The 17,206-nt window shown below is 42.9% G+C and overlaps 2 protein-coding genes and 1 long non-coding RNA gene across 3 annotated transcripts; 2 read left to right on the top strand and 1 right to left on the bottom strand.

Moving 5' to 3' along the window:
* The first annotated feature begins 135 nt into the window (after nucleotides 1-135).
* LOC139781028 (dual specificity mitogen-activated protein kinase kinase 4) lies at nucleotides 136-3,962 on the top strand. The gene is made up of 9 exons (XM_071719828.1): nucleotides 136-642; nucleotides 806-877; nucleotides 1,013-1,127; nucleotides 1,210-1,308; nucleotides 1,375-1,552; nucleotides 1,687-1,806; nucleotides 1,882-2,181; nucleotides 2,269-2,495; nucleotides 2,582-3,962. The coding sequence occupies exons 1-9, from the start codon at nucleotides 600-602 to the stop codon at nucleotides 2,745-2,747; spliced, it is 1,320 nt and encodes a 439-aa protein (XP_071575929.1). The 5' UTR covers nucleotides 136-599; the 3' UTR covers nucleotides 2,748-3,962.
* A 101-nt stretch (nucleotides 3,963-4,063) lies between these two features.
* LOC139781029 (uncharacterized) lies at nucleotides 4,064-16,547 on the top strand. Its single transcript, XM_071719829.1, has 4 exons — nucleotides 4,064-4,960; nucleotides 10,270-10,585; nucleotides 11,282-11,460; nucleotides 11,666-16,547. The coding sequence occupies exons 2-4, from the start codon at nucleotides 10,318-10,320 to the stop codon at nucleotides 12,125-12,127; spliced, it is 909 nt and encodes a 302-aa protein (XP_071575930.1). The 5' UTR covers nucleotides 4,064-4,960; nucleotides 10,270-10,317; the 3' UTR covers nucleotides 12,128-16,547.
* On the bottom strand, nucleotides 6,396-17,079 carry LOC139781032 (uncharacterized). The gene is made up of 3 exons (XR_011720401.1): nucleotides 16,990-17,079; nucleotides 8,062-8,466; nucleotides 6,396-7,044 (listed from the first exon to the last, which is right to left on the bottom strand). It is a non-coding gene; the product is annotated as an uncharacterized lncRNA (long non-coding RNA).
* Between the last annotated feature and the right edge of the window lie 127 nt (nucleotides 17,080-17,206).

Genomic DNA, 17,206 nt, shown 5'->3' with positions numbered 1-17,206 from the left:
CATATATTCTTCCAAAAGATTCTCGATGCGAACAAAATCTTCCCCAAATTCGAGAGATCCCTAACTTGGTAACATGGCGCGCACGTCAAATTGACGTATGTACATACGCGTAGAAACTGGTCGTTAACCTTCTGTGTACTACGCGATTCCCGTGGCCGTGGACTGGTGTATTCCGTGTATTCGTGTATTTGAGTGATCGGTGTATCTGTGTATATACCGTGTGTGTGAGTGTGTCCGCTGCGGAGTGCGGAGCGTCCGAGTGCTCGTGACGGGTTTACGGCGAGTGCAGGCGAGTGGCGAGTGGCGAGTGGCGAGTGGCGAGATCGTCGCGCGAGGATTAACGAATTCCACTCGGCGGGCGAACGTTATCGGGCCACGGGCCACGGAACGCCAACGCGGTGAAGGGAGACGGGATCGCTGTTGCCGCTTCCGGATCGCGCGAGACCGTACAAATACTACAAATGGTGCGACTGCCGCGCAACGCATATGCCAGACTGTTGAGATCCTGCGAGAAGGTCTCCTAAGAGGAGCGCCTTTGACGGTTTACCGTGCGGTCGCGAGACGCGAGCCTCGTGGGCGATCCCTGCCTGCGGCCCGGAATGGCGGAGAATCAGGGCAACTCGTCCGGTCAGACCGGCCAGGGTACGTTGCCGTCGACCGCGCGCACGCGATGCCGTTCGGCGAGCGATCATGGAAAACCTAACCTGATCGAACGCGGTGCGATTGCGGCGAATCTCGCGAGAGGACCAGCTTACTACCAGGGTTGTCCTCCGTTTACCTTCTAATCGAATCCTCGACGTTGCAGGTTCCGGCAGATCCTTCAACTTTCCACGAATGGACTTTCGAACAAACAATGACGTTCAGAACGAGATGTCGGGTACGTTGGAAGTTGCGCGATCTCCGAAAACGAGAAAGAGAGAGAGAGAGAGAGAGAGAGAGAGAGAGAGAGATCTTTGAGATGTTAGGACAATTTTCCTCGTTATATTCTTTCTACTTCTTCCTTCTGTTACAGAGAGGCGAAGACAGCTGAAGCTTAGTTTCCAAACGCAGGGCAATAATTTGTCGTTTGCCAATTCCACAAATTCCTCGTTGTCGAATTCGACAGGAGCCACGGCGTGTCCACCAATGTGAGATTTTTAGCAAGCAAAATAATTTCATGTTTGTCACTTCCACGTAACAAGACTGACTTTTCCGTTCGTGATGTAACAGAGCCACCCGCCCAAGTCTGCCTTTATCTCTACCTAAGCTGCCAGCCAGACCTCGCAATACGTCGTTACAGCAGCAAGAATTTCTTCCTGATAAGGCAAGGTATGGAATTAAAAACAGAAAGGAGACATATCTTTTGAGATAAATTACAATGGAGCTTGTTTGTAGAGACAAACTACGAATGTGCCAGTCTATGCAGTCTACTGGTAAATTGCAGTTATCTACAGACGTAGTGTATGATTTCACAAGCGAGGATCTACAGGATCTCGGAGAGATAGGAAGGGGAGGATTTGGAACTGTAAATAAGATGATTCATAGGATAAGCAATACCGTTATGGCTGTGAAGGTAGGCGGCGATTTGATTCTCACTCTTTCGCACATCTCACCCAATTCTATTCAAACTAGTTGGTAGAACTTGTAAAAGTTATTTGAATTTATATTTCAATTAATTATATTAATTATATTATACTTGTATTTCAGAGAATTCGCTCTACCGTGGACGAAAGAGAACAAAAGCAACTGTTAATGGATTTAGAAGTTGTGATGAAGTCAAACGAGTGCCCGTGTATTGTGCAATTTTATGGGGCTTTGTTTAAAGAGGTATGTGTAACTCGACGATATCGTTGGTATCAATGACGCAAGACAATTGAAGTTATTTTCTCTTTTCACGCACAGGGGGATTGTTGGATTTGCATGGAACTTATGGACACATCGTTAGATAAGTTTTACAAGTTCATCTATGAGAGATTAAACGAGAGGATACCGGAATGTATTCTAGGCAAAATCACAGTGGCCACTGTGAAGGCGCTGAATTACCTCAAGGAGAAGCTGAGAATAATTCACAGGGATGTGAAACCTAGTAATATTTTATTGGATCGTCGAGGTAATATAAAATTGTGCGACTTCGGTATATCTGGCCAGCTTGTAGACTCGATCGCGAGGACTCGGGATGCTGGTTGTAGACCGTACATGGCTGTAAGTTTTACAGCGGGTGAAATTAAATAACCCTGAAACGAGATAGCTATTCGTCCGTGCTTCATAAATATCATTGTATTTATTTAGCCGGAAAGGATAGACCCGCAACGCGCACGTGGTTACGACGTGCGGAGCGACGTGTGGTCATTAGGTATTACGATGATGGAGGTTGCTACAGGATACTTTCCGTACCCAAAGTGGAACTCTGTCTTCGAACAACTTTATCAAGTAGTGCAAGGTGATCCGCCGCGGCTTTCCCCCAATGAGAACGGCAATCACTTCACTATGGACTTTGTGAACTTTGTGAATACATGGTAGAGTAACTTCGTATCTTCCTATCCATCGAGACAATCGAGACGATTCCTTTCGGAATTAAAATTGTTTTGTATTGTCTGTTAAGTTTAATTAAGGAGGAGACGCAGCGACCGAAGTACAATAAACTGCTGGAGCATCCGTTCATCAGGCAAGCCGAGGAAGCGACGATTGACGTCGCGGCGTACATCAGCGGTGTTCTGGACAATATGGCTAATAACGGAGTGACACCGTTCACTACCAATCAACCATAAGAGTCGGTAATTAAAGCGGCGGAGCGACAGCAGGGCATGTCACACGTCAGTACCTCGGTTTTTGCAGTCCTCTTCAGACTTTCACCCTCCGAATACCGTGTATGAACGGTATTGTCGCACTCCCAACGATCTAACGTAGATAGCGAAACCGACCGATTGTTTTTGTCGACGTGCGTCGTCGTCTCACTTAGAATTTGTATTCTCGTGGTCGTGGAACCACTGTATACACGATAGAACGAGTATCGAGATGTACGTCGGCGAGCTGGCATTTGTTAAGTATCGAGTGGTGATCGCGTACGTCCTTTTCTCCTCCTCTTGTTCCGTCATCCTCCTTTCTCGTCTCTTTCTCGCTCGTTCAATATGATTCCTAGATCCACGTCGCGCCCCGACAGCATTTCCCTCAGTTCATGTAACTCTCGCGATAGCGCGACTTATCCAAGTGAATTTCCAGCGGATCATACGTATGCGTATGCACGTACGTATGCACATATGTATGCGGATATATGTGTATATATACCTGTGCCCCTGTACCTGTACAGCGGACCGCAATTCGTGGTACATACGAAAAAGAAGCGATTCATGTATAGATAAGTCGAAAAAAAATATGACATTTTCGTACATGAAGCAATTTTTTTGAGAAAATCAGATTTAAAAATTCATCAAATATCTGCCTATTGTTATTTCTATTTGTATCAGCAAATGTTCATAACGATTTACTTTCTAAAGCGATTCTACTAAAATTTCCTCAAGTTACAGTATAATACAAGTAATAGAATATCGAGAACTTGCGATGTGGCAATAATAGATGTTACAAAGAACAATTTCCTAACTGCCGTTATCATCAAGATAAATAGTGCGCGTTCAACTCTACAAATCTGATTTCTTATTGAAAATGACGCTTCATAAAGAAAAGAAGGCGTTTAAACGTCTTATCCGATTTATTTCTACACAGACAATCGCTCTTTTCGTCTTTGCCTCACGAGTTACAGTTCATCCTGTATATACGCATAATTACATCTTGCCTAAAGTCCTGATTTCCACGATCTTTTGTAAGGAGCGTTATAAGAGTGCTCGGCGGACTAGTCGCCAAGATGGTAAATCGAGGATACACCCGCATTGGCTGTTTTTTGAGGATTTTCTTAGGACAGATTTAAATACGAGTATCAAATGTTAGGAGTGCTGTAATGTAATGGAAATAAATCATCGACACTCGCAGCTCTCTTCTCTCTCTCGTATCTCTCCTCGCCCGAGTTTCCCCGGCTTGGCGTGCGCCAAGTTTACGCCTTGCTAATTCCTTGTGACTCCAACCGGCGAGTCCCTCTTATCTTCCACGTGGCGGCTCGTCTACCGGCAGGTTCTAAAAGCTGCGGGTCCAGGTGTAATTTCGCCGTTGCGAATGCGGTAGGGGACTGCCGATTATCACACTTTCCTCCTTCGATCCTATCCGATCAAATCGTTCTTCAAAATATTCACTCGAAACGATTAAAAAAAAAAAAAAAGAAAAGGAAGGATCGCAATTTGGTGCCGCGAATCCACAAATCTACCTCTCGCGAAAGAAGATGTTCTCTCGACAAAATAGGGGTAATTATGTGTCACAACCCTCGCAGATCGTTGTATTTAGGTTCGTCCTGGGTCGAACTGTCTCGTCGCGTTTCCCGCGCGAGAGCAAAACTTCGCCGGAGCGAGGTAATGACTGTGATCGATAACCCTGGACGATCGTGTACGCGCACCTGCCGTACCTGTCGTAGTGGTACCGTTTGCACAGGTAAGAAGATGGCGGTAGAATGGTGCTATGGTGGTTGACGGTGCCAGTGCTCCTCCAGTGACCGGTCGTTAGTTCGGACAGAACCACCGCGGCCAATTCGCTGAAACGATCTCGGATTTTTGCGAAGAGGTGACGAACGAAATCGCCGAGTCGTCGACGCAGAATTGTAATCAATCGAACAAGAATATTCAGTTAATATCCCGATAATTCAGCGTCGCGCGTGACACTGACAGGTAGTGTTGCATTGTAATTTATAACGTATGTAAAACATCGCGAGGATTGATAAAATATTCATCAATTTCGAACTGAAACAGACTGAAATAATCCACGGACGATATTTCCAAAGTGATGCGAGGACCGTCCGCCGTTTGACAATTCTCCATCCCCGTCAGTCGTCGAAGCCTATATAATTCGAAAGAAGCAGTAGCTTGCGCTAATTCGAATCAGGGTGAGTAAATAATTTTATGTTCCTTTGGACTGTCAAAAAGACGTGGAACTGCCGTGAAAACCAGCGCGATAAAAAATTACGTGACAAAAGAAATGCGCCACAGCGATTTTCTAACGATTAGTTGTTTTGTTGAACAAATTCCGAAATCTAGCGAGAAAATCGAGAGAAATCGCCCGAAAACAAAAAGATCGTTTCGAGAGGATTATTAAGAAATAATATTGGGAATATATCTCTCGATGGCAACAGGATAATTTTTTAGACGACGCCGCGACGGCAACCGTTGCTCGGTAGTTTTCTTCTTTTTCTTTTCATATCTGTACCTTAGAAATCGAAATTCGAGAAAGAATCGTATCTCCATTATTATGAATTCAGAGAAAACAAGGTTTTAAGTAATTTAACTAACGTATTTAATAGTACAACTGTCAATAATATGCTGTACCTGACTAAAATTAAGACACTGAAAATTTTCAATATGACTTTTTCCAAACATTGTATTTTAGGAACTAGTAATAACAGACGTAAGACCTTTTATTATTAAACAATTTAAGTTCCTGGTATATTGAAAACGGTATATTGTATAATTAATCTGGTATATTCTATTAACTCCATTTTAACAAAACCTACAATTTTTTACCTACAGGTACATCTAAGGTACATCTAAGGTACAGATACATTCTTGAGTGAGAGAGACGATTAGAAACAGGGAGAGTGTTTCGAAAAAGATTGTTAAAAAATAACATTGGGAATATATCTCTCGATAGAGCAATAGGACAATTTTTTAGACGACGGCAACGTCGCTCGGTATCTTTCTTTTCTTTTTTTTTCTTCTTCGTGCGTCCTTGACGCCGAGAAAGAGAGACAATTGACCGTAAGGGTTTCACGGCTTCGCGGACATACATTGGCGACGATTATCGCCGTGAATAGTCGTAGATTATGCCTGCTGCTGCTGCTGCTGCTGCTGCTGCAGCTCGCACTGCCCCGGAATCAATTCTCTTGAATATTTGATGCGCGAGCCGTTCCGCCCTCCCGGAACTCCGGGCGCCCGTCCGCCTCGGAGAGTCTATATCCGTAAGCCCTCCCCCTCCCCCCTCGACCGCGCGATAGACCGTCCGGTCTTTTAAATCGCCCACTGAAATGCGACCACATCATTCCTATTCGCGATGACCCGTCACATTCTCGGGAGGACGCGCGACCGACACCGAGCCCCCCTCCCCCCCCCCCCGCGTTTTCCCAAGGAGACCCCTGTCGCGCCCCATCCGTTCGCATCCCCTGCGGCGCGTATCGTTTTTTGATTCGGCAAAAAGCGTATATTCGACGTTGATTTCCGCAAGAAGCGGAAAAAATCTCGTATCGTTGCAAAAAGTCGACGGAACGCAGCGAGAGCAAGCGCCGCTTCATCGCCCGCTACCCCCCCATTTCCCCATCCCCCTTGAAATTCATGATCGACTTACAATAGTTACAATCGCGTTATATTCGACGTAATCGAAGCGCGGTGAACGTCAGCGGAAATAGATCGTCTTGCGACATTGCGAATCGATTCGGAACGCGGATAGTATAACGCTATACCGGTCCCATTTACGTCTTTTTACATTACGCGGCGCATAATGTTACGTTGTCGCACGTAATACGTCGCTTTGCGCGAAAGCGTGCAGCGACGCAAACGTAAAACGTAAACGAAACGTGGTGGTAGTGACTCACACGACCTGCGGCCGGCGCGCGCGGGGAGAACGCGGCAGGTGCACACGCTGCCGCCGCGGCCGCGCCGCGCCGGTTGCTGATACTGGGCTGGGTGCTGCTGCTCCGCTACCACCACCTTTTGCCTTCAGCGTGGTGGCCGGCCAGCCGGGTAACCCACGGCATGGCAGACAGGGGGACGTTCCCTCGCGTCCCCCGCGCGGATGTTCCCAGGAGATTATTGATCGGCCGCGCAGATATTTCCACTGACGACGATGTAGCCGATGATGGGGCCAGGTCCTCGGCCGTCGGCGATGGCGTCCGTCCGAATTTCTTCTCGGGCCCTCCTTGCTCTTCCGGCAAGGTCCTGTCCCTGCGTGAAGATTCTCTCCTCGGGTTCGGACTCTTTTCTTTCGTTTTCGACCGAAAAACGACAAAAGTTCGGTTTTACGTTAAATCGCGAATATATATCTGTACCTTAGAGGTAAAAGAATTGTATCTCCAGTTTTTGTCAAAATGGAGTTAATATATTTTTTTAATATACCACGAGCTTGATTTGTATAATGGTAAAGAACCTTATGTCTATTATTACTAGTTCAGTTGTACTATTGATAGTTGTACTATTAAATATGTCAGTTAAATTACTTTATTATTACTTTATTCCCTGTTTTCTCTACATTTATAATAATGGAGATACGATTCTTTACCTCTAAGGTACAGAATGGAAAGTACAATATATAAAATTCTGTCGCTAAAGAGCTGGCGGTATGTAAAATAAGAAGTTGAATTACATGTACACCGAAAAAGACAGCGCCTCTCAAATGCTACATGCGATTATAATTCAATTTCAAATAATTCTTTAAAAAATATGTATGTTTTATATGTATCGAGTCTGAAATGATATTGGACCAGGGTGTAGCAAATTATTTTCTCTAGAAGTTTTAACAACGTAAGAAAATGTTGATGAGTTACATCGTAAAACATACAGTAACGATAATATTTTGCTTCTCTCTTGGTTGCCAAATTTTATCGCACAGGCAAATTGGATTCTTATATAACTAACAAAATTAATTACTTAATTAATTACTAAAACCTCGCTTTTCCTGCTGTCTTGTCTAAAACTTTATGGCATCAATCTGAAGTAAATTATCCCCTAATTCGCGTAACTAACGAACACATTTCGAGATACATCTCTTCAGAAACTTGATGAGTTTGATAGCGAACTCTTCGCGAGACGCGTGACGAGAATCCAATATTATCCTCATCACGAAAGAAATGTGTGTTAATAAGAAAATTATGTTTTGCATTTAAGGGCTACTGTTGGCAGGAAAAATTCGTCGCGCACATTTCGAAGTCGGAAGCGTCCACCTAAAATTCAACGTTTTATTGCAACGATTGTACTTTTCCGTGGATGATATTTTCCCTACCGCTCCCGGAAGGAGGGCCCGTCCTCCGTAGAACGCCCAAAAGCGTCAACGTGTACGTGTCCTGCGTCTGTGTTGATTCAGTAGGACTGACAAATCTCGTACTAACGATCCCGCATGGACGCCGACCAATGATGATGAGGGTCCGGGGTGAATCTTGCGCGCCATTCTCTCGTCTCGGTCGAATGGCCGTGGCTCCTACCCCTCTCTCACGCCGGCTTTATCGTAACTGGCGGTCGCTGCCTCCCCCGATTCGATCAATGGAGGCCGTCTGTACCAAGGCGAGTGGGCGAACTGCGTCCACCCCCGCTTACGGCGCAGACAGAACGAAAATACGCGTATACCGCCTCCGTTCGTTCGTTCTCGGATGACAGAAACGTTCCCGCGTAAATGGTACATTCGGAAAATCTGAAATCAATTGTGGGAAGCCAGGAAAATTATGTAAATTTTATCGCGTTCGAACGCTTGGATATGAATATAAATAGCAGCGATTATACAGAGAGCTTTAGCCTTCTGCTAAAATAACTTGATAAGTGTCTCTGCGTTAATCAATATAAAAAACTGTTTAACATGTATTCGCGTAATTAGATCGAGACCGAACGATATTTGTAAATGCGACTACAATATATATATATATATATATCAACATTTATCCATTTAAATCGTGTTCCTTCAAAAGAGCCGAATATTTTTTTATCAAATGATTAGTTTGCGATAACTTAAAATTAATGATGGATTCAAGACTCGTTGAGTTATTTTGAAAATGTGATAAGAATTTCGGATTTTTCTAATGTCATTCGAAACGGAAGCGTCTTGAAAAGTTTACTTATTTTAAAAGTCTTGAATGTGTTGGAAGCTTTGAATGTTTTAAGAAAGAAAAATATATTTTTTTCCCTTACAACACACCGTTATTTTTTACTTCAATTTATTCTCTATTTTACTCGCTAACAAAAATTCATAAACACTTCAGATTTTAATACGGAAATTTTCTAGACGTTTCAAGAATTTCAAGACATTGAAAATTTTTAAAAAGATTCCGGTTTCGATATTCGGAACAATTGGATCTGTGTAGGTATCCAAATATTTATAAGAAGGACTCAAGGCGCTAAAACGCTAAAACGTGGTGTTACGCAAGCGACGTATCTCTTAATTCAATTAATATAATCGTTTTATCGACATACGTCATCTGCGAGCTGAAATATTTCGGCGTCCGTCGCCGCCCGTGTTCGTATACACGCCATGATCGGCATCAGGAGGGTGAGCTTCCCCCGTTGCTTTTAGTTAGGGGAGGGTCGACGAAAAGGAAAGAGGGTCGTCGGCGGGTCTGGCCGACGCGTGTGCGGTGTGCATGGTCCACCTGTGCGAGAGGGAACCTAGCACCTGTCACCACACGCGCGCACTAAGGTGCCTCCGTCAGATCGCAGGTAGGCACTAGCCAGCCAGCCAGCCAGCGGGTTCCACCCCTTTGCTACCACCAGTCCAACTCGCCCGACCGTACCGTGTGCGCGCCACTCTCTCGCAGTCAGTCGTCGTTAATCGCTCATTTCGCACATACGTGGTGTATACCTGGGTCGCTATCCGGCCAGGAAACAAGTGCGAATAATAATTTCAATTTCGAGTGTGGTACTACGATTTTTGGTGATCTTTCTCTCTCTTCTCCCGATCCAAACTCTCCAACCCTCGCGGGATTGTGATCGATGTTGCGCCCTTCGGCGAACGAGCGTCAACGGGTGACGCATTATCTGACGCCGTTTGCCTCCCGAAGAGCGCTTCGGGTTCTCGGTCGTGGTTTGCGTGAAAATCGGTTCGCAGGACGCTATTCACACGCGTGTAATACCAGCGCGTGAGATGAAATGAAAGAAGAAAGGTGAAAGAGAGAGTTTTACGCCGAACGGTCGTCGTCTCTGTGACGTCAGGAGACATTTCCGCGAGCTGGTGAATCACGGAGTTTCCAGGTACCGCGTGAGCGGTTCCGGAAACCAGTACAATCGGAATTCAACGTCGAACCACCCCCTTGTATCGCGAGCTTGCGAGTGGACAGAAAAGTAGTGCCATCATCGAATTGCCTTCCGAACAAAATTATTTGCGCCCTCGTCACCTATTTACGAAACCCAACTCGAACAATTCGATCAAGCGATACCTCTAAAAACGCGAAGAAACGCTCCTTCCGAGCAGAAATTAACGCGGAAACGGGGAACCGTTGGTTTTTAGGCGCTTCTCGCGCTGGCACGCTGGAGCGGGTGATGAGAGACGGCAAAAATGAGGATCGACCTAGCGGAAGTTGAAGTATCGACGGAGGACAGCCCGCCTGCCGCCATCGCCGTCGCCGCCGCGGCGGACATCGGCAGCATGGACAGCACAGACGACTACGACGGAGTCGAGGCCGAATTAACGAGCCTCTCCTGGTTGCAGTCGCTGGATATCACCAGCGCGTCCGGCCTGCCGACGCCACCCTGCTCGCCATCGCCACCGCCGCTCGCCCGCCAACCCCCGAAGAAGCTGTCGCCCTTGGTCAAGGCCGAACTAGGTAACCAGGTTTCAAGGATTTAAACCCGGAACCGGAGAACCGCACGCGTGCCCTCGTTATTATCGTTATACACTGTTAAAATCATAGTATCAAATTATACTCAATTTTAGTCATTTTTAACTATTCCTATAGGCCGCCACTGCTCCTGCTCAATATGTTGTTAATTTAATTCAAACAATGTTAATTTAAATAAACCAATGGAGTTAGAATAATATTGTTTGTGTTAAAATAATAAATTTTGACACACATGATAGCTAAAAATAAAATGTTATTTATCTCAAGGTATTGGTTTAAATTTCGCTCTTTAATATTTAACAGTGTACGGTAAAATCTCGAAAATTAACAAAATAATTTGAATATAATTTATAAAATAAAATTTCTTATTACATTTTAATCTATATTAAAAATTTAGGAAAATTGTTTGGAAACTTATCGCCTATTTAAAAAAGTGCTGTCCAAGAGATATACAAGTTATAAAAATGTGTTTGTCTCCTGCCTTATTTCTCGCTGTATATTGAGAACCTCGATGAAATTTTTAAGTCGTTTGATCAATTTTTTGCGGATAATTGTGTCTAGATGATATATCGATCTTCGAATCGCGGAATGAGAAGATTGCTAAAAATACACCCCGTAATAATGTCGCACATGTGTACAATTGAGCGGGTAATTTTCTTTCGATTTCCCTATTTTTATTAGATCTCGCGGAAAATGCCGACAAATATCGAACGGATCCCAACGCGAAGCCGCCGTTCTCCTACGCCACAATCATTTGTCTTGCGATGCGCGCCAACAATAACAAGGTCTCCCTTTCGAACATCTACGCGTGGATCCGAGAGAATTTCTTGTTTTACAAGTACGCCGATCCAGCCTGGCAGGTAAAGCGGACTTTACGTTTGTAATTCCCATCTTTCTTTTCTCCTCAAATTAATCAACAATTAAATATACCTACTTTATCTAATTTGTATAAGTTTTCGCTTCACTTGCTTTCTGACTTTGAAAAGGAAAACTTTTGGCTCTGCCGCTTCAGTGCCAAACATCGTTAAATTGCTGATAATAATCTCTATCGCTTATCGCGAACAGAACTCGATCCGGCACAATCTCTCGTTGAACAAGTGCTTCGTGAAGCTGCCGCGCTCCAAGGACGAGCCGGGCAAGGGCGGCTTCTGGAAGCTGGATCTCGAGAGGATGGAGGAGGGCAAGCGGTCCAGGCGCCAGCGTTCCATGATCTCGCAGCGGTCTCGGGGCACCAAGAGGCAATCCCCCTCCGCGACGACCACGACGACGGCGACGACCACGACGGCGACGACGACGCTTAACGCTCTTAATACCGGCAGCAGCTGCACGCCGCCCACCAGCTGCCTGTCCAACACCCTGTACGAGACTCCGCCTAGTAGCGTGTCACCCCCCATCCCGGACAGTCTGTCGGAAGTGCCGGAGTCGACGCAGGTGAGCCTGAGCGAGGACGACTTCACGAGCCTGCTGATCGCTGGCTGGGACGAGAATAATCAGCTGGAGCTTCTCGATCTCTTGGACACCCTCTAAACTCCCTCTAAATGCCCCCGCCCTTCCCTCCTCCCTCTCTCTTTCCCGTCTCTCAGGAATCATCGGTTCTTCGTACGGAACGGAAGCGTTCTTGTTCTCTCTGCATGCGTCCCTCGATTTCCCGTTTCACACGGGATGATGAATTTCGGCGTGAATAACGGCATTTTCCGAACTCCGAGATAGACTGAGAGAAATCTCAGTTTTTTTGTTCTATCGGAATTCGCGAGAGCGTTCCATTCCGTGGTTGCGATATAACGCGCGAATGGCAATTATGTCGTTAAACTATTTTACGTCCAAGAGCAGGCAGACGCAAAAGTTTGATTCGATCGTGTATTTGTTATATAAAATGTCAGATATTAATTTGCGACCGAGGTCGAGGCGAGGTGAGAACAGAAGTGCCGTTAGGGAAGAAAGGCCAGAGAGAGAAAAGCGAGCGTATCTTCTTTCTTCTTCCTTAACAGTGAGTTAACAGGCGTAAACGATATAACGAATGAATTGTAACGTCGCAATTTGAACGCGCTCAGGCAGATGGTCTTAAAGCTCCTGTTTCCTCATTGGAACCGCATTGAACTGTGACGCGAGAAGCGAGAGGCGAATCGCATGGCACGTGAACCTTTTTCCCTTTTCTTTCCTCTTTATACATTGAAGTAAATTAGCTTTCTCGTATATTCGCGTGCGTTTATTATTCTGGATTGATTCGATCTTTAACCCACTAAATTCTAACAGACCTCCACGCGCTTTTCTGTTTTATCCTCGTAACTTGGATTCTAATTCAAAATTTTTAGACCGCGATTGATATTTAGAGGAGCAAGTCATTTTACCCCTAAATACTAATTGTTTAGAAGTTTTGATTAGGATCCGAGTTACAAGTTTAAAACAGAAAAGCGCGCAAGGATCTCGCAGGACTTAATGGGTTAAGTCAATCATATATGTATATTTCAACGAAAATTAACTTTAAGATAGCCAATCAAAATTTACAATTGTTTATTAATCAAGAGAAGAGAATCCTTGATACATTTTACCGATTGTACTGTTAAACGTGGTGTGGGTGTGCAAGAAAATTAATTTATTCCGACGCGTAGTTACGTAGCGTACGTAGTATGTATATATGACTAATGTAACGTGTAAACTTGTGTGAAAAAAAGATTTACATGAGCCCTCGTGCCTGATGTCGTAGTACAATATGGCTGCAGAGAAAAACAGTAGAATTATCGCCGTCAGCAATCGCCGTTACGTATAACCATAACGTATATAGCTGATATATAATTAATGCCGAGAAACGGCTACTCATGACGGAACATCGTAATTCGATTGAAGCGATTATTAGATTATGCCGCGAAATATTCGCCATAATCGGTGGTGTTACACGGATGAGCAACATCAGTGCTTTTGATATATTTCATGAATTTAGAGACATAAGCGGCATCCTTTCCGATGTAACGAGAGAAATTCGTTATTTCTATAAATATAGATACAGTTTCTGCAGTTTCGTATAACAATTCTTGATATTTATTTGGACATTTGTTTTCTCGCCGCATCTCTTCATTTGTATTCAACTCGCACCTTAGCCATTGGTGATCCATTTCGATTTTCTTTCTTGATTTCTTAATCGTCGAGTCTGTTTTGGAGTTTCATTCTTTTGCACCGATATTCCTCCTTGCCTGGAGAATGACCGTACTCCTTGCGGCAAAACAATTCACGCATCGTGCCTTGGAATAATTAGAAAGTATCCCTTGTGTATTCTTAAGCAAAATGCGTTATATATATATAATGCGATAAAAATCGAAGCAGGAGACACTGTAAAGTGTCATTTAAATGCAACGATAGAAAATATCGTATGCATTACGCTAATCGATCGATCTGACATATATATAGATATTTTCTATCGTTGCATTTAAATGACACTTTACAGTGTCTCCTGCTTCGATTTTTATCGCGCAAGAGGAGAAAATGTATAACACGCATCTTAGAAGAGACGCATCGCAATCAATCAATTGCGAATCAGTTGCGACAAGTATTACAAAGGGTTCATTGACACTTTAATCCTTCCGGAATCTAAAGATACAGACAAGTATTTAAACATAATGCGCCCGATTGAAAATAGCATTTCTAGATTCCGGAAGTTAACAAATCATTATAAAACATTAAATCTTAGTACACGACGTACACCCAAGATCATTAATGTTACCTTAATACACAAATTTAAGTGCTCATCAAGACACACGCACATATTGCACATTTGCTGCAACATCGACATAACTAAAAAAAACTTTCCAGAAAATGAGTATTTTGAATCATTACAATTTTGTAATATCATTCTTAAAGTATGTATCTAGCTATATATTAACTTTTCATTCAGTGTATTGAATTCTCGCCATCCTTTTGCAAACAATTAAAAGATGACAATCTTTGAGTTATGTCTTTGTTGTAGCAAATGAGTGATATGTTCCGATATGTTCATAAATTTATACGTTAAAGTATTAATAACTCTGTATATATCGAGCAGGATACACAGCGCAACTGCGGTTTCTATTTTATTATCCCTATGTCGTCCCTCCCTCCCCCCCCCCTCTCTCTCTCTCTCTCTCTTTCTGGACGATTAGGAATTATTATTACCATAATTAGTGATATCGTGATTACGGCGATGTTTCGTTGTATGGAACCATAGTACTTATAGATGAAACGTAGAAGTATGCGTTAGATTCCTACACTGTTGTAAGTGGGGTGTCTCGAGAAATGCCACTCGGCGATTGAAAGATTGTTCAACGTATGTAGAATTCTACTCTAAATCATGTTGGGAATATGATAAAACAGGCGATTTTAAAAACAATACGTACAAAATGTCAACGAAATAAATCAAAGCTAGATTTAGTTGCAGTTTTGAGAGCGCGAGCTGTTCGCCTCAGCAGCGGTCATTTTACCAAATGCAATACAAAACGAACAATTCTTCTCAGTGCTAGCAAAGCGCGTCGTTAATATTTTCTAAACAACTTAATTACGAATAAAATAAGAGTACTTTCTAAAAAAAAGTTTAAAGGTAATTCGAAAAACAAAATTCCAGCTACGAAATAAATTGTTGGCGAAGAACGTCGATTGCGATTCTCAATTTGAAATTTTGATCGATTTTTTGGGAATTTTGTTAGTGACGAAAGAAGATCGATTAGAAGAAAGTAGAGTAATGATAAAAGAGAAGTTTTCGTGACGTCGCGGTATTTTAAGCGACACCCCGCACATAAGTCTCGCGTTTTATTATCACGTGTACGACTACACGATAATATTAGAGTACAATTGTCGGAGGCGATACTAATTACGCTGGTGTGTGATATAATAACTAATTTAGTTGAATTGGTGTGTCAATTTTTACGCTCTAATTCACGCCTTTTCAGAGTCCGTCCAAGTTCGTCCGTCCGGAGGGCAGTTTAAGGCTCCTTCGTTTCTTCATTGCAGCCGTATTGAGTTATAACGTCAAAAGCGAGAAATCAGTCTTTTTGAAGGAATTTTCTCTCATGCACATTAAGAGAGATTGATTTTTTTGCGTCAACAACCATGTTCGATTACGATTTGATAAAGTAGATGTCTCCTTTTCATTATATCATCAATATAATTTAATATAATAATATAAATCCTGTATTTCCGTCGAAAATCAATCATACGATAGTTAGTCAAGATTTATAGCTGTTTATTAATCCACAAGTTGAAAAGGAAACTTTTAATCCATTATCCAGTAAAGAATGGCTATAATAATAATATTAATAAAAATATAAAAAAAGAAGAAAGATGTTAGGAGTATCTTTACAAATAAAAATATTATAATATATTTCATCAGTCTATAGTCTATAACATGCGGCGCGTCCCAGGTAGCAGCTGACGTTATTTGTCGTTATTTTAATGTCCAAATGTCGTTACCTTGACATCAAAATAACATCGAATAAGATCAGCTTGCTACTTAGGATGATGTAAAAAAGTTAATTTATGTCTACGTATAATGCAAGAGAAAGAGATTCGTAATTTCTCGCTTCTCACATCGTAACTCGATATACGGTTGCAGCGGGTAAATAGGAATTTATACATCACGTTCGCAATGCGTTAATAACGGGAAATATGAATTTGAAGATTGATTGTCGAAATACGAAAGACGACAAACAACAACAGAACCAACGCGATCGCGAACATATAACTGTATTGGATCGCGATTAATCGCGAGTAGAGTGGATATGTGCCTTGAAGTAAAACTAAAAGTACAGTTGTGTTTTCTTTTTCTCTTCTACCTAATTATTTATCCCCACGATATATACATATAATATATAAGGGCTCAGTGCAACGTGTGGTTGTCTCCATGATTTGTATCCATATTATAATTTAACATGTAAACTCTCTACGAGACATAAAAGAAATAAATATCGGAGGAACGTCCATTTTATCTCGGGATATTTTTTTCTCTCCTTATTTTCCATACAACTTGAAAATACGCATTGACGTTTACATAAGAATGTAATATATTAAATAATTGTAATTAGGTGCGTATTCGTAATTCATAATTTTTGGATTTGTAGCACGGACACGCACCACGGACAATCGTATATGTCGATAATATCGAAAAGCAGATGCGGCTATGTAGTTTCACGTCTGCTTCTCCAGTTGGCGCTGATGCGCGGAACATCCGGATTATAGGTTACGTTCCGATATTTGCTTATTTGTTACTGTCTGTACTGAAAATCTACATTTCACGTCGCGTACACTATAGATTTTCAACGCTGGCAGTGAATATCGGAACGCAACCATGAAAGTTTGATAAATTACTGATAAAGTACTGATAAATAGTAGAAAATATTGTCAACAGTGTCAGTTGTAAAGTGCCTTACATAATCCTTAGCAGAGAGAAGGATGAGAGTGGTCATGCCCGCATTTTAGGTGGTCCCCGTCCATGAGCGCCTCTATGTGCACAAAACGTGCACATTGAACTACGTAGCCATGTCCACGAAAATTTCTGATGGGTAACGCGTTATGTGCACGCTCTATTGGTTCTGTTCCGTGCTATGTGCACGATCTTTTGGTTCTGTTCCGTGCTATGTCGAAAGC

The sequence above is a fragment of the Temnothorax nylanderi genome, unplaced genomic scaffold (genome assembly GCF_030848795.1).
Source record: "Temnothorax nylanderi isolate EJ_2023f unplaced genomic scaffold, tnyl_v1.0 TNYL_tig0311_pilon, whole genome shotgun sequence".
Taxonomy (NCBI): domain Eukaryota; kingdom Metazoa; phylum Arthropoda; class Insecta; order Hymenoptera; family Formicidae; genus Temnothorax; species Temnothorax nylanderi.
This window is presented reverse-complemented; position numbering and strand designations above follow the sequence as displayed.